The following is a 20,316-nucleotide window of genomic DNA, read 5'->3' on the forward strand; positions in this document are numbered from 1 at the left end:
GGTAAGGTCTGCTCTTTTAGCCAAGCATGTCTACGTATTACAGACCCTGTGACTGCTGCTCTACATGAGGCCTCCAAAGAATCAAAACCACACTGCAAGGTATGTTTTCCCACTTGTTCTGCTGCATGCAACAAATCTTGCATCCCTTTGAAATCTAGTTGATCTGTTTGAGGGGTCATTTTCTGTTTTAACTGAGTAAGCAAGTACTGCTGGTATTTAATCATGTGGAATTGGCAGTTTAATGCCCTCATGGCCAAAGTGGCAGAGGTATACACTTTTTTCCCCCATCTTTCTAATGCCCTGGAATCTCTTTCCGCGGGTAGTGGATTCTTAGCAGAAGAGGCCTTAACCCCTTTGAGACCCTGGGAAATGGTTTCTGGGTCTGCAGGAGGGCTTTTATATAAAAACTTGTGAGAGTCAGGGACTCGATAATATCTGTCTGGTTTAGGTGGTGCTGGAGGTAAGGAATCTGGATTTAGACTGGATTCAGTGTAGACATCATCCAGAATGTCTAAAACAGGAGGAATGGCTAGGGGTCTATGCTGAGGTAGAAGAAGAAACTTGGAGTCAGAGTAATCTTGTCCTTCCCAGTGGAAATGCTCTCTCATGGTGTGCAGGGTTTCCCCAAAAGAGAAGTCTTCAGGGGGGGAAACAGAGGGAATAGACTCCTCAGCATCTGAGTCTTCATAGAGAGGGAAGGTGTAATCCTGTTCCTCAGTCTGCTGAGGAAATGGATTCCTGGTCAGAAGAAGGTAAATCTTCCTCTAGTCTAGGCCTTTTGTCAGGAGGGGGCTGGAAACCTCTGATAAGGGTAATCAGGTCCTCCACCATTTTGAGCATCTGTTTTTTAGGCATAGGGGCCTGTGTAGGAGTCTGTGGACTCGGTTTCTTAACTTTTGGAAGCTTAGCGTATGACTTAACGGAGAGAGTCATCAGTTTAAAGACGCCTTCTGAAACTGAAGGCCTTGTCCATAGTCTCCGGATCGCCGCAAGAGCTGGCGTCCGCGAGTTGAGGAGAAACCGGCTCCAGTGGCCCAGTAGATTCTGACTGAGAGGTAGTCGTATTTTCTAAATCTGCGGTAGTCAGGGGCTGCGTAGGCGCCTCACTGAATACCGGAGATCCGGCGGCAGGCCTAACCGAGACCTCGATATCTGGTCTAGGTCTAGGCTGCCTGTCTTTGTCCTTGCGTTTTTTAAACATAGCGGATGTCGGAGGTTCCGACGACATAATGTAGTTGAATTTTCTGCCAAAATAATGTCGGGCGGTATCAGCCCGACGCTTAATAGTGCGTTTATTGAACCTAGCACAAAACCGACAACCAGAAACGTTGTGGTCTGGGCCTAAGCAAGGAATACAATAAGAATGAAAATCCTTATGAGGTATTTGCTTCCCACAAGAAATACAATTATTAACTTTGTCTGACATCGGTCTGAGGCAAGAAAAGTTTCCCCAACGGGGTACTTAGCTTTATAGAAGACTTCGGCTGAAATTCTGTTCGAAAATCTCAGGAGCTAGCCAACTGGCACTTGCGAACTGCTTCTGCTTCGGGCACCGCACGGCAAGAAAGACTGAAGAAAATGGCATTGGCTGCCTCTTTTATACCCCTGCCATACTGACGTCAGGGAAGAAGCGACGACAACCGATGCCGGACCAAGGCTTTGGAATTCAGGCCGACTGCGGGACCGCCTGACGGCAGGATAACCCAAGTGTGATGACTGTAGCAGCATAGCACGATGAACATCATGTTGTTGGTACTTAAGCATATGACATTGACAGTTTAAGGCCCTGACTGCCAAGGTTGCAGATGTACAAACCTTTTTCCCATCTGTAAAGTGCCCTTGAATCTCTGTCAGAGGGGGTAGGATTTTTCGCTGTTGAGGCCTTAACTCCCTTTGGACCCTCTGAAATAGTTTCAGGATCAGCAGCAGGGTTTCTAAATATACATTTATGTGAGTCAGGGACCCTGTAATATCTATCAGGCTTACTGGGAGCTGGAGGTAAGGAGTCAGGGGTCAAACTTCACTCCGAAAACACATCATCTACAATGTCTAAAACAGGGGAAATGGCTAAAGGCTTGTGCTAAGGGAGAAGGAAATCCCTGAGCCTCTTTTTTGACTCTGAGAAGTCTTGACTCTCCCAGTGAAAATGCTCCCTCAAAGTATGCAAGGTTTCTCCAAATGAATAATCCTCTGGAGGGGATGCAGATGGAATAGACTCCTCAGCATAAGAATCCTCATAGGGAGGTATAGATAACTCCTGATCAGAAGAGGAATCAGAAGAAATAGAAACCTGATCTGAAGATTCATAATCAGTGTCTTGCCTAGGCCTCTTATTTAGAGGGGGATGGGTACCCCTGATTAAGGTAATAAGGTCTTCAGCCATTTTAATCATCTGTTTTTTAGGCATAGAGGCCTGTGCATGTGGCTCATGCGTCGGTTTTTTAGTTTTAGAAGTTGCCTTTGTCTTTGGTTTTGCAGCTGTCGTCGGTTTGATATATAAATGTTGAGGTCTTAATACACCCTCAGAAGCCAATGCCTGCTCAGCGGCTCCAGACCCATCCGAGGGAGATACATCCGTCGGTCCAATACCTTGAGTATCATGTTGCATGCCGGATTCCAAATGGGTGTCGGTAGAGGCCTGCGACTTGAATGTAGCGGGTATCAGGGGCTGCGAAAGCACCTGAGTACCGGCGAACCGGCGACTGGCTTAGGAGAAGCGTCGTCGGTTTTGAATCTCGACTGCCTTTCTCTGTCCTTTTCTTTGCGTTTTTTATGTACTCCAGTAGTCAGATTGCTATCAGACGACATTTCTGGGTAGTTAAATCCATTTCCAAAATACTTTGATACAAAAATATACAGACGCTTAATAGTGCGTTGGTTAAATCTAGCACAAAACCGACAGCCAGGCACGTTGTGATCAGAGCCTAGGCAAGGAATACAGTATAAATGGAAATCCTTATGAGGTATTTGCTTCCCACAAGTAATACAATTATTAACTTTTTCTGACATCGGTAAAAAGCAAGAAAAATGTTTCCCTAATGGGGTACTTAGCTTTAGTGAAGACTTTGGTTCTGACACTCAAACTCGAATATTTCAGTAGTCGGCCAACCGGCACTTGCGAAATGCTTCTGCTTCGGGCACCGTGCAGCAAGAAAGACTAAAGAAAATGGCGTCGGCTGCATGTTTTATACCCCTGACAACCTGACGTCATGGAAGAGAAGACAGCAACCAACGCAGGACCCAAGACTTGGGAATTCAGGCCGACTGAGGGCAACCTGCCAGAAGATTACCCAAATATAATGACTGAAACAGTGAAACACAAAGAACATCGGTCCCAAACAGTATATACACAGTGTGGGCATCAGACATGGGAACTCTGTACCCACACTTTACACTTTTTTTTAAATCCAGCAGGGCCTTTTTCCGACGTAACACTAAGCTACGAAAACAAAGAAGTCAAGTAAGAACATGATTTTTTTTTTAAATACAAAAAACGGAAACAGGAAAAAAAAAGATGGTAAGAAAAGAGGGCTACACTTAGTGTCGAAAGGAAATTACTAACTATAGTAATTTAAGATGTATGCTATTAACAGGGGGAAAAAAGTAAACTTTACCAACTACGATAAGAAATATGATTCCTTATGGTAATGGTCAAGTAATACAAAACAAAGTTAAAAAAATTTAATAGGATACAAGACAATAATAAAACATTTATCTAAAAAGCTCGAGAGTAGGTCAACCATGTCTTTCACTGAAAGTGACAAATGAGATATGCGGTAACAGAGTTGGTGCACTGTGGGTAAGGGAGAAGCTAGAGTATTTTTGGTTGCCATGAGCTTTAGCAATGCCCGGCACAGTCAGATCAGAGGCATCAGATTCAAAATTATCAAATGAGGACAGAATGAAAACTGGCATCAGATATTTTAATACCATAAAATTTCCAGCTGTTATAGGAGGTAGTAGAGAACGCACTTCCAACTGCAAAAAGAAATGCAAAGAAAAATATAACGCACTTCCAACTGCAAAAAGAAATGCAAAGAAAAATATACCATCATTTATACAACGTCTACTTCTGACCTAATTAAACTATATAAAATGAGATACCTAGCTATTATCAGCTCATCTCTATAAGGAAAAGTCCAAAATCCTTGTCGTACACACACACACACACACTCTCTCTCTGTGTCAGCAATATAGAAAAGTCATGTGTCAACTCTTTTTTTATTTCCTCTTCTCTCATCTCTATTACTTGACAGAACTCATTTCAGCATGTCTTGTACTAAGCAAGTACCCTGTTTTAACTTTTCAGTTGCTGTTTCTAACTGTCCCTGGTTCATCAGGAGAAAGTGCGCTTATACATTACACTCAGTGAGGTATTCAAGGATTTTGGCCAACTGCAAATTATCTCTTAGCAGAGAAAACGCATACAAAACTCCATTCAGGCAGATAAATATTTCAAATGCATAAAACAACATGTACATCATTGCACCTACCCAGTGAGGTCAGACAAAATACCCCTTTGCTCTGTATTCTCGCAAACAGTAACTTTTCAGCCATCCATCCATCCAGTCAACACTCATCTTTCCCATTTTGCACATGGGGTCAGGTTGTCACTTCAACAATGACAATCTAGAGCCAATGTTCATACCCATCAGGTGGCTAGCACAATTACCAAAAACACACAATGTGAAACTGATAAAACTTCTGACTCTACAAGATGCATAATTTATCTAGCCAAAGCAGAAAACAAAGAAATATGGCTAAGAAATGAAAAACATCAACCTACTTGTACTTGTCATTGATGTGAGAAATCCTCCATGCATTGTGAACATCAAAGCCCATTCGCTCAACCTCATTCTTAAATCTTGATGTTACATGTTCACCTAAATATAAGACACAGAGTGATTAGAGTAGCTAGTAAGTAAAAACTATACAGTAAATAACATATCTGTTCTACAGAAGGTCTCTGATATCAGTACTACTTAGCCAACACAGACAAAACTATAATGTATGTGAACATTTTATTCGGAATTAAATTTAGTACAAATTTAAAAAAAAAATGCATCAGTGTACAATATTTTGTGGATTCTGAATCTTACTGATTCATAGGTATATATTAGGCTATTATCAGTCTGCAGACTATGACACGCCTGGCCAGTAGCCAGTGGTCAGAATCCAGTCATGTACCTTGTTTCTGTGAGGTTGAGACCTTAACTATGTCACTCCTTCTTCAATGCATTTGGATATCAATTCTCTGAGATTCCAAGAGTTTGTGCCCTGTTAGCCAAATGCCACTTCCTAAGGAATGGGACTGAAACAGGACAACTACCTGCACCATCAGGATTCAATTAACAGCCTGGGATAGGTTGTAGGCAAACGCTTTTTTGCTTCTCCTGTGGCAGAAAGTACAGTTGTGTACACTTACTATAAATGTAGATGTTCGAGTGTATTCACTGTTGCAGTCATCACATTTGGGTTATCTGCCTGCAGGTAGCCCTCAGCCGGCCTGAATACCAGTCTTCGGATTTCTGCTTCGGATGCTGTCGCTTCTTCCATGATGTCAGGTGTACAAAACATGCAGCAGACACCATTACATCAGTTTTTCTTGCCCCAGATGTCAGGTGCCCCCACAATAGGAAGCAATTATATGGTATGGTACACTCCCATCAAAATGCAAATACACAAGAAAAAATAAATACACCAAACAAGAAGGAAAGGTAGAGCCAAGAGAAGTCAGGAGGCTGGAGGGAGGGTAACCAGGACTGCAACAGTGAATACACTCGAACATCTACATTTATGGTAAGTGTACACAACTGTACTAAGTTCTTCGTGTTTCACTGCTGCAGTCATCACATTTGGGTTGATTCCCAAAGCTAAGGAAGGGAGGAGGAAGTTAAAGAGCATTAGGGCCAGTTATTAAGCCCTGCAAGACTGCAGTGGCAAATCCAGCTTTGGATTTAGACAAGATAGGCATGTAGTAATGCTTGGTGATGTACAGAGCTCCGGGTAGCAGCTTCTAAGTCTAGGGTTACCAGCCAGGCATCCTTGGCTAGCACAGGAAGAAGCTGCTGAAGAGTTAGCATTTTGAATTTTGGAACCACCAGAAAGGTGTTTAGAATAGAAGTCCAGGATAGGACGCCAGGGGTTGTCTTTTCTGGGTACCAGAAAAAGTCTTGAATAAAAATCTTGTCCCCTTTGCTCTGCTGGTACAGGTTGAATAGCCCTGATAATAAGAGAGAGGACCTGCTGTTGGGCCTCTGCCCATTGATTTGGGGGTAGGTCTGGCCAACCATTTGGGGTTGGTAGTGTGTGGAAGTGGAATCTCTATCCTTGAGAAACTATGTTCAAAACCCATTTGTCCTCGGTAATGAGTTCCCATTTTTTTGCATGCAGGGTGAGCGTTCCTCCTAAGGGAGCAGGTAGTTGAGCAAGGCTTGGAAGGGTTAAGGTGAAGTCACTGTGCCATTTTTCCATGGGGGGGGGGTGGCTTACTACTCCCTGCTTTGGAAGTAGGAGCCCCCGACTGCTTAGATCGATGCGCAGCATGAGACTGTAGCCTTGGTGGTCTGCTGTTCCTGGGTTTGGACTGAGAAGGCCTGGAAGGGACTGGAAAGGACCAGTTCTTTGAAGGCCAATGCCTACTGAATCTGGGAGGCTGCACTTGTAGGAAATCTTTAACAGTTTGCATAGATTTAGCTTTTTCCTCAATCCTTTTGAGGACTTCCGCTTTATTGCCAAAAAGGCGGTCTTGGTTTAAGGGAACATCCAGTAATTTAGCTTTAACATGATATGGCAAGTTTTGTTCCTTAAACCAAGTATGCCTTCTAAGTACAGCCCAGTGACAGCAGCCCTGCAAGACGCTTCTAAAGCGTCAAAACCACATTGCAAAGTATGTTTACCAACTTGTTCTGCAGAATGCATTAAATCTTGCAAGTCTGAGTTCAGCACAGTCAGGAATCATCATAATTTTCTGTTTAAGTAGTCCCACAATATGCTGCTGATACTTTAATATATGAAACTGGCAATTTAAAGCCCTAATGGCCAAAGTAGCAGAAGTGTATACCTTCTTACCCCATCTGTCTAAGGCTCTAGAATCTCTATCAGAAGGGGAAGGATTTTTGGCAGCAGTAGCCTTAATGCCTTTTGGTCCTTGGGAAATGGTCTCTGGATCCGCAGAAGGATTCTTGAAGAGGAACTTGCGAGAGTCAGGTACTCTGTAGTACCAGTCAGGTTTTCTGGGAGCTGGAGGTAAAGTGTCTGGGGTAAGGCTAGATTCCAAGAAAGCATCATCTACAATGTCTAGAACAGGAGGGATAGCCAAAGGCCTATGTTGAGGCAGGAGTAAGAATTCACTAAGTCCCTTTTTGGACTCAGAATAATCCTGGCTTTCCCAGCAGAAATGCGCCCTAAGAGCATGCAAGGTTTCACTGAATGAAAAATTTTCTGGAGGGGAAGCAGAGGGAAAGGAATCCTCTGCATCAGAATCCTCATAAGTAGATAAAAAGGCAAATCCTGGTAATCAGACTAAGCAGAAATATCAGATTCCTGATCAGAAAGAAAATCAGTTATAGGTCTCTTAGAAGGGGGAAGGCTGGCTTCCCTTAATTAAGGTAATAAGGTCTTCAGCCATTAAAAGCATTTGTTTTTGAGGCATATGGACCTGAGTCTGCAGTTTGGTCGTCGGTTTTCTGGGTGTAGTGCGAGTTTTTGGCCTGAGGAATTCGGAACTTCTGGATGGAAATGATAGCGTTGGTTTAATATTAATGTCTGTAAGCCTGAATATACCCTCAGAAGCCGGTGCCTGTACAGTGGCTCCAGACCCATCCAAGGTAGAGACATCCGCAGGTTCCATAGTCAAAGAAGCATCTCGCGGCATACTGGACTCCCGAATAGGTATCAGTAGCGGTCTGTGAATCTGAAGTAGTGGGTATCAGGAGCTGCGAAAGCGCCACACTGAGTACCGGCAGACTGGCGACTAGCTTAACGGAAGAGTGGTCGGCAGTTTTGGACCTATGCGGTCTGTCTCTGTCTTTATCCTTACATTTTTTGGAAGACTGGTAGTCGGATGGCCTAAAGAAGCCATTTCGGAGTACTGAGATCGAGTACGAAAGTAATTGGCTGCAAAAATAGCCCGATGACAAATAGTTTGGGCGTTAAGGCACAAAACCGACAGCGAGGGACGTCGTTGTCTGGGCCTAAACAGGGGATGCAGTAAGAATTAAAATCTCTATGAGGTATTTGCTTTCCACAGGTAAGACAATTGTTAACTTTTACTGACATCGGTTAGAGCAAGAAAAAGGATCCCCAATGGGGTACTTATCTTTAAGACTTCGGGTCTGAAACTCGAAAATGAAAATTTCAGGAGACAGCTGACCGGCACTTGCAAACTGCTTCTGCTTCGGGCACAGCACGTCAAGAAAGACTGAAGTAATGGCATCAGATGCATGGTTTATACCCCTGATGACCTGACGTCATGGAAGAAGTGACAGCATCCGACGCAGAAATCCGAAGACTCTGGTATTCAGGCCGGCTGACATCTACCTGCAGGCAGATAACCCAAATGCAATGACTGCAACAGTGGAACACGAAGAACATCTACTCCATCACCATTAACATCCCAAGGGTTTTTTCACGACAGGTTAAGGAGGTAGATGGACTACAATAAAACTCTCCACATACAATCTCACTGCCTGTAAAAACAGTGACTCAGGGAGTCAAAGAACTTGATCAGTTCCACTTATAACAGGCACGGTTAAAATAATAATACTAATACTCATAACAACAACAAACACCCTGGCTATTTCTTGAAAATACGTCACCAACTCTTGCCCTTACTTTAGAAAATGTTGGTGAAGACTAAAGGACAGGCTACCCCTTTAAGGTGGCTACTGCAATAAGAGAGAATATGTTAAATATATTAAAAGACATTAACACAAACAGCATTAAACACAGGCAAAAATTGAAAGATTCCTCTATTTGTTTTCCAGTTCTGCACAACCATCCTTGAGGAGGTGCTACTGTCGCTTACAAAAACCCAATATAATAAAAATAAATGGTGGGGGGGAAACAGCAATGTCGATGTGAAAATGGTCTACTACACTGCTAACCCCACTGTAGAATCCTACTTCATATAGTCAGCGGAAAGTATAAGCAGAAAAAGACAGATGAAATGCGGACGATGAAACTGTGAAGGCAGCTAAGGGAGCTATAATATGGTCACAGACCAAGTATTAACAAAATGCAATGGAGAATATTACACTGGCGTTGGAGGATCCTTCTCTCTCTCTGAATAGGCAAAAAGCACAGTAAAATAATTTAACTTTGATATGCATAAGTACAACAGAGGAAGCACCACAGACACTAGGGGAGCCAACCTCTACAAAGAGGCTGGTCACAAGTAAAGTCTCTCATGGATTGGTCCTGGGACTACTCCTTTTTGGCATTTACTTCTCTGAAGTCAAAGCCAACGTCATTGGCCTTTGGCTGACTAAACTTGCAGACAATTGCAAATTAGGAGCGGTCATTCAATTGCCCATTTACACAAATGTTTTCCAGAAAGGGCTGACACAGATAAACTGGTGCCAGGGTCATGGACTAAAACTAAATGCAAGAAATGCACAATAGTATCCTTTGGGAAGTCATCCACCTCTGGTAACGATCATACTGATATAACACACCCCTAACAGCTGACCCAGTAGTCAAGGACTGGAGAGAGAGAGACAGTAATCTAGCTTTTGACCATCATGTGTCTACAGTAGTGAGGAAATGTTGTGCAGCTTACAAAAGTATTGTATCTAGGTCTAAGGAAGTCATTATTCCACTCTACTTGGCATTCATCAGACCTGTCATTGAGTACAACGCCCACTTTGTTACGTACCTAACCAGGCATATCCAACAGCTGGAACATCCACAGAGGTTCCTCACTAAAAGAATACAGGGTGCATGTAACATGCCCTATACAGATCGCTTTAAGACTCTACCCTGCATTCGGTCTCCTACAGGCTGCTGAGGTGAGATCTATGCTTGGCATACAAGCCATTGTCAGACTCCACTCTGATGGACCTCCTGCATATCCACAAAATACACAGTACCAGAATTATCCATTTTAAAGACTTAAACCTTGGCTTGTGATATAAACAGGACCTGCTGTAGAGACAGATATGTATCCCAGAGACTACCCCTTCTCTGGAACAGGCTCCCCATCCTGTGAAGCAGAATTCTTCCCTAACCCAATTCAAGTACAAGTTGGACAACTAGATGGGGAACAGGAAATTCATATCTGGTAATAACAGCTATGTCTCTGACACAGGAAACCTGTAAAACTGGTTCATTTCCCAGGCCCACTTGTAAATGTTTCACCTTCCAAGCCTCTGATGCACTTATCAAGGGTATCACAACTTGTCAGAGATTTGGGATGCATGGTTAGATTTAAAAAGGCACCTGTGGTCGTTAGTCTAATAAACACCTATGAACTACCATGAAACAAACCAAGATGGCAAAGTCATGATGTGCGCGCGTGTGTGTGTGTGTGTGTGTGTGTGTGTGTGTGTGTGTGTGTGTGTGTCAAGATCAGTTGAACAGTGTTTAACTGTGATGAAAAAAATGGACTTCAGAATGAGAGACAGTACAGTGCTGATATAAAATATGAGCGAGATCAATGCCAGGTAGTGCTAAACAAAAAAACTGCAGTCAAACAAATGTCAAGTGAATCATGATGGGTAGGAAAAGCTCATGTCGATGCACAATTTAGTTATGGTATCTTAAATAATGTTTCAAACTTTTTGTAGCCGATGAATAATTCTACAGGGAAAAAATTGCAACAATCCCTTATGGGTTCAGTGGCATATGATGCACATGTACAAGAAAGCTTGATCGCCTAATTTTACATTATGCTCTGAAGAGATATGCACCAGCCTGGAGAGTTTTCACGTATATTAGGCCTTTATCTATGAATTCACAGCCCATCCTGTATCTTTCCCCATAACAGCAACTTAAAATGTGCGGAAGCAGTGTAATTGCCATGCTGTGAAGCATTCTAGGTGGCAGCCCAAGCCCTGAAAATATAAGTCAGCAAAAAGCAGTGAGTGTTTGGGCTGCAATCCACCACAAATTTTCTCAGCATCTATTACAGCTGCATGAAACGCTGCTAAAATTTCTCAATAATTACATAACCCCATATGACAAATTACCCGTCCTTCCCTACAAGTATCTATTATGCATTTAATTCCTATTATGAGGAAAGATACAAGGATGGCCTAGTAGCTAAACAGATTTATTTGTATTTTATTGTCTAGGTTAGTCCTACTGGGCAAAGTCCATCTTCAGAGGGCTTCACTCTTATAAGTGCTGCATTATCATACATATCAAGATGGGCAATAAAATAGGAGCTTAAATCAAGGACTTAGCAACCTCAAGCATTTCACTTCTAAGCTAAATGTTAACAAAAGAAAAATATGCATGTGAAAAACTCTTCATACTACTAATTAACCTCTTCCAGGAAGATGCAATAAATACAATACACAAAGTCTACATAACATGTACGCATCTAGTATTATTTGAGAGAACTGAAATCTTAACCACAGGAACAGAATACTGACAATAGTCCTATTTCTAAGATCTCCTGCTGTATGAAACAGGGCTTCCAATATCAATTGCTCGATGAACACAGTCACAAGGAAAAAGCAGGTGTAAGCAAGGAAATAGTTGGAACCTATGTATGTAGTAAAGTACAGTTGTGCACACACTTACCATAAATGTAGATGTTTGAGTGTATTCACTGTTGCAGTCATCACATTTGGGGTTATCTGCTTGCATTAGCCCTCTGTCGGCCTGATTATCAAAGTCTTGGGTCCTGCGTCGGTTGCTGCCTCACCTTCCGTGACATCAGGTTGTTAGGGGTGTGAAGCATGCAGCCGACGCTATTACATCAGTTTTTCTTGCCCCAGATGTCAGGTGCCCTCCTAATGGGATAATATATATATATATATACATATATATATATATATATATATATATATATATATATATATATATATATATATATATATATATATATATATATATATATATATATATATATATATATATATACACACACACACACACATACATACATACACACACAAGGATATACCTCCAACAAAAAAGCAAATACACCAAAAAGCTTTTTAAGCATAGTAATGGAGTGTAGAGGTACAGCCAAAAGAAGCCCGGGGGCTGGAGGGAGGGTAACCAGGACTGCAACAGTGAATACACTCAAACATCTACATTTATGGTAAGTGTACACAACTGTACTATGCTCTTCGTGTTTCACTGCTGCAGTCATCACATTTGGGTAGATTCCCAAAGCTAAGGATGGGAGGAGGAATTTAGATAGCATTAGGACCAGCTATAAGGCCCTGCAAGACTGCAGTTTCAAAGCCAGCTCTGGATTTAGAGAAAATTGGCAACTGGTAATGCTTTGTGAAGGTATGTACAGAACTCCATATAGCAGCTTCTAGGATGTCTCTGGTAGGCACAACCCTAAGAAAGGCTATAGAGGTAGATGCAGCCCTGGTTGAATGGGGTCTAATCTCCTGTGGGATAGGTTTTCCATGGTGCTTACTGCAGAAATGAATGCAATGGCCTATCCATTTAGAAATGGTTTGCTTTGAAATAGCCTTTCCCTCTGCCCCTGCAACAAATGCCTCCAGCAGTTGTTCAGATTTCCTTTGAGGTTTAGTCATGTCCAAGTAAAATCTAAGCTGTCTGTGCACATCTAAAAAATTGCAGTATCCATTCACCTTTATTCTGTGGATAAAAAACAAGGTTGGCAAATGAATGGATTGATTAAGAGCCACACTGGATACCACCTTGGGCATGAAAGAGGGACTGGTCCTGAGGGACACCCTGTCCACATGAAAAATGATGAAAGGCTCCAGTGCCATAAGGGCCTGTAATTCAGATACCCTCCTTGCTGAAGTGATTGCTAAAAGGAAAGCTGTTTTCCAAGAAAGGAATTTTAACTCTGCACTTGCAGCTGGCTCAAAAGGAGGCAGAGTGGGTTTTTCCAATAAAAAGTTAAGATCCCAGGCTGGAGTTGGGGCTCTTCTGGGTGGTCTTAAGTTTTTGGCCCCTCTAAGAAACTGCTTGAGAAATGGGTGAGAAAAGAAGGGTGGTTCTGTGATGTAATGAGCTGAAATAGCTGAGGCATGAATTTTGATGGAAGAAAATTAAAAGGCCTTTGTGAAGCATCTCAGTTAAGTATTGAAGAATCTCAGGTAAATATGGCGCTGCTGTGGCCACCCCTTGAGTTTGGTTCCAGGCACAGAATCTTTTCCATTTTTCAGCACAAGATTTTCTAGTACTAGGCCTCCCTGCCTCCAAAATGGCATCCAACACTTGTTTACTTAGGGATGGTGACGGGGACATTAGGTAATTAGCCAAGCTGCCAGGTTCAGTGTTTGAAGCTGGGGGTGCAGAATCTGGCTCCCCTGCTGTCACAGCAGGGTAGGGGTCTGAGGCAGGTGCCATGGAGCTATCTGTGACACACTGCGCAAGAGTGGTTACCAGTGTTGGCGTGGCCAGTCTGGTGCAATGAGTATCATCCTTGGTTTGTCCTGTTTGATCTTTAGTAGTACTTTGGAGAGGAGAGGCAGAGGAGGAAAGGCATAAACTGATAGATTTTTCCAGCTGAAGGACAGAGCATCCACTTTCCAAGCTTGTTTGTGGGAAGCCCTTATGCAGAATTTGTCCAACTGGTAGTTCTGGGGGGAGACAAACAGGTCTATATCTGGGTTCCCCCATTTGTTTATCAACATGTTGGAAGTCTTTAGTTCCAGTTTCCACTCGTGTGGGTCCATTAGATTTCTGCTTAATTCGTCTGCCAGTGTATTTAGTTTTCCTGGCAGGAATTGAGCCTGCAAATGCACTTGGTAGCTCAAGGCTGTGTTCCCCAGAGCCATGGCTAGTCTGCAGATGGGGTAGGAATGGGTACCCCCCTGCTTGTTGATGTACCACATAACAGTGGTGATGTCCATCTTTACCATTAATTGTCCTGGAAGAACGTGGTCCTTGAAGGCTGTCAGAGCATTCTGTATAGCTAACATTTCTTTTTGATTGATATGCAGGTGCATTTGACTTTGGTTCCATTTGCTCTGAATGCACCTCCCTGCCAGGTGAGCCCTCCATGCATAGTCTGATGCGTCTGTTAGGGTTTGGGCGGCAGGAAGCAGAATGAATGGTAAACCTTTGTTTTGGTGGCAGGCCTCTGCCCACCAAAGGAATTCTAAACGTAGGCAAGGTATGATGGGAATCATTGCTTCTAGATCCTGAGAATGTTTACACCATAGGCTTTTTAGATACCATTGTAGTTTCCTCATACGCAGTCTTGCATAAGGAATTCGAAGAATGCACAAGGCCATGAACCCCAATGCTTGCAGTATTTGCCTTGCAGATAGCAGGGTTTTTGTGGCCAGTAGTTTGAAGTAAGTTGTCAAATTAATTTGTTTCTTTGGCGTGAATAAAGCCATCTGGGAAGTTGTGTTCAAGCTTGCTCCCAGGAATATAATATGTTGACAGTACACCCAGCTGTGATTTCTTTTCGTTTATGGTGTACCCCAGACAAATTAGCACCTTTTGTACAAATGCCAGATGATTCAAAAGCATGTTCTGGCTTTTTGCCTGAATTAGACAATCATCCACGTATGGGCATATTTGAATATTTCTTTGTCTGCAAAATGAAAAGACTGGAGTTAGGCACTTTGTGAATACCATGGGTGCAGTAGATAAGCCAAATGGCAGTACAGAGAACTGATAGTGCATGCAGCCCACTTTGAAGCATAGGTATCTTCTGCAAGATTCCCCGATTGGGATGTGCAGGTAGGCATCCTTTAAATCTAGTGTTGCCAATCAGGCATTTTTGCCTATCATGGGAAGCAACTGGTGAAGAGTAGCATCTTGAATTTTGGAATCACCAAAAAGGTGTTTAGGATAGAAAGGTCCAGGATAGGGTGCCATGAGTGGTCTTTTCTGGGTACCAGGAAAAGTCTTGAGTAAAAACCTTGTCCCTTTTCCTCTTCTGGTACAGTCTGAATAGCCTCTAATCTTAAAAGAGAGAGTACTTGCTTTTGGGCCTCTGCCCACTGATTTGGGGGTAGATCTGGCCAACTGTTTGGGGTTGGTAACGTGTGGAAGTGAAATCTGTATCCTTGGGGAACTATATGTTTAAAACCCATTTGTCCTGGGTAAAGAGTTCCCAGTTTTTTGCTTGCAGAGCAATCTTTCCCCCCTAAAGGAGTAGTCAGTTGAGAAGTGCTTGGAAGATTTAAAGTTAAATCACTGAGACAGTTTACCATAGAGGGGAGTCTTACTACTCCCCGATTTGGAAGTGGGAGCCCCCCACTGCTTAGTCCTGTGCGAACCCTGGGACTGAAGCCTGATTGTTCTGCTGGTTCTGGGTTTGAACTGGGAAGGCCTGGAAGATGCAGGAAAGGACCAATTTTTTGAGGGCCAATGCCTACTAAATCTTGGAGGCTGCACTTGTAAGAAATCAGTTTGCATAGATTTAGCTTTTTCCTCCATCTTTTTAAGAACTTCTTCAGCTTTGTTGCCAAACAGGCGGCCCTGATTTAAGGGAGCATCCAGCAATTTAGTTTTAACATGATCTGGCAAAGATTGCTCCTTAAGCCAAGCATGTCTTCTAATTACAGACCCGGTGACAGCAGCCCTGCAAGATGCCTCCAGTGAATCAAAACCACATTGCAAAGTATGTTTTCCAACCTGTTCAGCAGAATGCATTAAATCCTGTAAATCCTTATTTTCAGTACAATCAGGAATCATTTTCTGTTTAGGTAATCCAATAATATGCTGCTGATACCTTAACATATGAAACTGGCAGTTTAAGGCCCTGAAGGCCAAGGTTGCAGAGGTGTATACCTTCTTACGCCATCTATCCAGGGCTCTGGAATCTCTATCAGAGGGGGGAGGATTTTTGGCAATAGTAGCCTTGATGCCCTTGGGTCCCTGTGAAATGGTCTCAGGATCCGCAGTAGGATTTTTAAAAAGAAACTTGTGAGAATCAGGAACCCTGTAATATCTATCAGGTTTTCTGGGAGCAGGAGGTAAAGAGTCAGGGGCCAAGCTAGATTCCGAAAAGGCATAATCAACAATGTCAAATACAGGGGGGATAGCTAAAGGCCTGTGTTGGGGCAGGAGTAAGAAATCTCTAAGCATCTTTTTAGAATCCGAGTAATCCTGGCTTTCCCAGTGAAAATGCTCCCTAAGAGTATGCAAGGTTTCACCAAAAGAAAAAAAACCTCTGGGGGAGAAGCAGAGGGAATAGAGTCCTCTGCATCAGAATCCTCATAGGTGGATAAGGGTAAATCCTAGTCATCAGAATTTCAGAATCCTGGTCAGAAGTATCATAAGCAAATTGAGTCCGAGGTCTCTTAGAGGGGGAAGGTTGGCTTCCCCAGATTAAAGTAATAAGATCTTCAGCCATTCTTATCATTTGTTTTTTAGGCATAGAGACCTGACCGTGCAGTCTGGTTGTCCGTTTCCTAGGCATGGTTTGAGTTTTAGGCCTTGAAGAAGAAGATGGCGTCGGTTTAATATGCAAGTCAGTAGGGCCTGAATACACCATCAGAAGCCGGTGCCTGCACAGCGGCTCCAGACCCATCCAAGGTAGAGACATCCACAAGTTCCACAGTTGAAGCATCTTGCGGCATACCGGACTCCGAATGGGTCTCAATAGAGGCCTGCGAATCTGAAGTAGCGGGTATCAGGGGCTGCGAAAGCGCCCCACTGAGTACAGGCGAACTGGCGACTAGCTTAGAAGTGTCTTTGGCAGCTTTGGACCTGTCTCTCTATCTTTGCGTTTTTTCGGAATGTCAGTAGTCGGGTGACTTACCAAAGACACATCTAGATAATTGAACTGAGCACCAAAATATTTAGAAGCGAAAATATACAGACGAATAGTTTGTGGTTTAAATAAGGCACAAAAACGACAGTGAGGTAACGTCGTGGTCAGGGCTTAGGCAAGGAATACAGTACGAATGAAAATCTTTGAGGTATTTGCTTTCCACAAGAAATACAATTATTGACTTTTACTGACATCGGTTTAGAGCAAGAAAAAGTTTCCCCAATGGGGTACTTGGCTTTAGTTGAAGACTTCGGTTCTGAAACTTGAAAATGAAAATTTCAGGAGTCGGCCGACTGGCACTTGCGAACTGCTTCTGCTTCGGGCACCGCACGGCAAGAAAGACTGATGTAATGGCATCGGCTGCATGCTTTATACCCCTGACGTCACGCAGATGAGACAGCAACCGATGCAGGAGCCAAGACTTTGATAATCAGGCCGACTGAGGGCTACTGCAAGCAGATGTGATGACTGCAACAGTGAAACACGAAGAACATCTACTTGTCAGTATGTAAATTATTTCAGACTCCTACATCTGCCCCAATAACTCTTACATTTACACCGTTAAGGACTGGCATACCTAGGGTGGGCATCAGATCCTAAAACACCCTTCCCTGCAGTGACAAGAGGATGGGACTTCTGAATGACTTTGCATTTGACCTCTACATGGCAAAAAAGCTGGTGCTTGTTTCAGGGACTGTTGGATAAATGTAGTTAGGGTACATCTTGTAAGAAGATGCAAACCCAACATGAACTTCACAAATATTTGTTGTGACCATCCAAAAATTGGGAAACCATCTGGATATCAAATGAACCTCTTCTAAGGCTTGTCTGGGAGTGAACAAGATGACTCCACTACTGTTTGCTTCCAGTGGGATTAAGGCAAGCAGAGAAAGTGTATTCACTGTTGCAGTCATTACATTTGGGTTATCTGCTTGCAGTAGCCCTCAGTCGGCCAAATTAACAAAGTCTTGGGTCCTGCATCAGTTGCTGCTCCTTCTTCCATGATGTCAGGAGTATAAAACATGCAGCCGACACCATTACATCAGTTTTTCTTGCCCCAGATATCAGGTGACCCCTAATGGGAAGCAATTAAATCTATAAATACAAGGCTATACCTCCAACAAAAAAGCAAATACACCAAAAAGCTTTTAGAGCATAGTAAGTGAGAGCAGAGGTATAGCCAAAAGAAGAAAGGGTGCTGGAGGGAGGGTAACTAGGACTGCAACAGTGAATACACTCTAACATCTACATTTATGGTAAGTGTACACAACTGTACTACGTTCTTCGTGTTTCACTGTTGCAGTCATTACATTTGGGTAGATTCACAAAGCTTAGGTTGGGAGGAGAAATTTAAATAGAATTAGGACCAGTTGTAAGGCCCTGCAAGACGTCAGTGGCAAACCCAGCTCTGGATTTAGGGAAAATTGGCAAATGATAATGCTTGGTGAAAGTATGTACAGAACTCCAGGTAGCAGATTCTAGGATGTCCCTAATAGGGACGCCCCTGAGAAAGGCTGCAGAGGTAGATGCAGCCCTGGTTGAATGGGGTCTGATGCCCTGTGGGATAGGTTTTCCATGGTGCTTATAGCAGAAATGAATGTAGTGGCCTATGGATTTTGAAATGGTATGTTTTGAAATAGCTTTCCCCTCTGTCTCTGCAGCAAATGTCACCAGCAGTTGTTGAGATTTCCTTTGAGGTTTAGTCCTGTCCAAGTAGAATCTAAGCTGTCTATGCACATCTAAAGAGTGCAGTATCCGTTCCCCTTTGTTCTGTGCATTAGGAAAGAAGGTAGGCAAATGAATGGACAGTAAGAGCCACACTGGATACCACCTTGGGCATGAAGGAGGGATTGGTTCTGAGGGACACCCTGTCTGCATGAAAGATGATGAAAGGTTCCACTGCCATAAGGGCCTGTAATTCAGATACCATTCTTGCAGAAGTGATTGCTAAAAGGAAAGCTGTTTCCCAGGAAAGAAATTTTAAATCTGCAGTAGCAGCTGGCTGGAAAAAGGAAGAGTGAGTTTCTCCAAGACAAAGTTAAGATCCCAGGCTGGAGTTGGAGCTTTCCTGGGTGGCCTTAAATTTTTGGCCCCTCTGAGGAACTGCTTGAGCAGTGGGTGAGAGAAGAGGGGAGGCTATGTGCAATAATGAGCTGAAATGGCTGAGGCATAAATTCGGATGGTGGAAAAAGACAAGCCCTTATGAAGCATCTCAGTCAAGTATTGTAGAATCTGAGGTAAATTGGTCACTGCTGCGTTCATTCCTTGAGAATGGTTCCAGGCACAGAATATTTTCCATTTTGCAGCATAAGACTTTCTAGTACTAGGCCTCCTTGCCTCTAAAATGATATCCATCACTGATTTAGTGAGGGATGGTAAAGGAGAGATTAGGTAATTAGCCAGTCTGCTAGGTTCAGGGTTAGCTGAGGGTGCAGAATCTGGTTCTCCTGCGGAGACAACAGGGAAGGAAGTCTGAGGCAGGTGCCATTGAGCCAAGCGTGACACACTGTACAAGAGTGGGTACCAGTGTTGGCGAGGTCATTCTGGTGCAATTAGAATCATCCTTGGCTTGTCCTGTTTGATCTTTTTTAGTACATTGGAGAGCAGAGGAAGAGGAGGAAAGGCATAAACTGATAGGTTTTTCCAGCTGAAGGATAGAGTATCCACTTTCCAAGCTAGCTTGTGGGGAATCCTTGTGCAAAATTTGTCCAGTTGATGGTTCTGTGGGGAGGCAAACAGATCTATATCTGGGCTCCCCTTTTGCTTGTCAACATGTTGAAAAATCATTGGTTCCAGTTTCCACTCGTGTGGGTTCATGAGGTTTCAGCTTAGTCCGTCTGCCAGTGTATTTAGTTTTCCTGGCAGGAACTGAGCTTGTAGATTCACTTGGAAGCTCAAGGCTGTGTTCGACAATGCCATGGCTAGTCTGTAGATGGGGTAAGAATGTGTACCCTCCCCCTGCTTTTTTATGTACCAAATGACAGTGGTGTCCATCTTTACCATTAGTTGTCCTGGAAGAATGTGGTCCTTGAAGGCTGTCAGGGCATTTGACTTGGGTTCCATTTGCCCTGAATGCACTTCCTTGCCAGGTGAGCCCCCCATGCATAGTCTGATGCATCTGTTAAGATTTGGGCGGCAGGGGATAATGTGAATGGTAGCCCCTTGTTTTGGTGGCAGGTCTCTGCCCACCAAAGGAACTCTAGGCGTAGGCAAGGTATGATAGGAATCCCTTGCTTCTAGATCCTGTGAATGTTGACACCATATACTTTTGAGATACCATTGTAGTTTCCTCATATGCAGCCTTGCATATGGAATTAGAAGAATGCGGGAGGCCATGAACGCCAAGGCTTGCAGTATTTGCCTTGCAGATAGCTGGGTTTCTGTGGCCACGTGTTTGAAGTAAGTTGTCATATGAA

The 20,316-nt window shown here is 43.3% G+C and overlaps 1 protein-coding gene across 7 annotated transcripts in view; it reads right to left on the minus strand.

The window, feature by feature from the left end:
- Nucleotides 1-20,316, minus strand: part of MTMR3 (myotubularin related protein 3) — a 2,239,538-nt gene that overhangs the window by 1,423,842 nt on the left and 795,380 nt on the right. For all 7 annotated transcript variants that reach the window (XM_044068370.1, XM_044068372.1, XM_044068373.1 and 4 more), the window contains one exon: nucleotides 4,787-4,883. In XM_044068370.1, coding sequence (XP_043924305.1) covers nucleotides 4,787-4,883 — 97 coding nt within the window. The remainder of the gene's footprint in view (nucleotides 1-4,786; nucleotides 4,884-20,316) is intronic.

This window comes from Protopterus annectens, chromosome 4.part0 (genome assembly GCF_019279795.1).
Source record: "Protopterus annectens isolate FY-2018-M chromosome 4.part0, PAN1.0, whole genome shotgun sequence".
In the NCBI taxonomy this organism is placed as follows: domain Eukaryota; kingdom Metazoa; phylum Chordata; order Ceratodontiformes; family Protopteridae; genus Protopterus; species Protopterus annectens.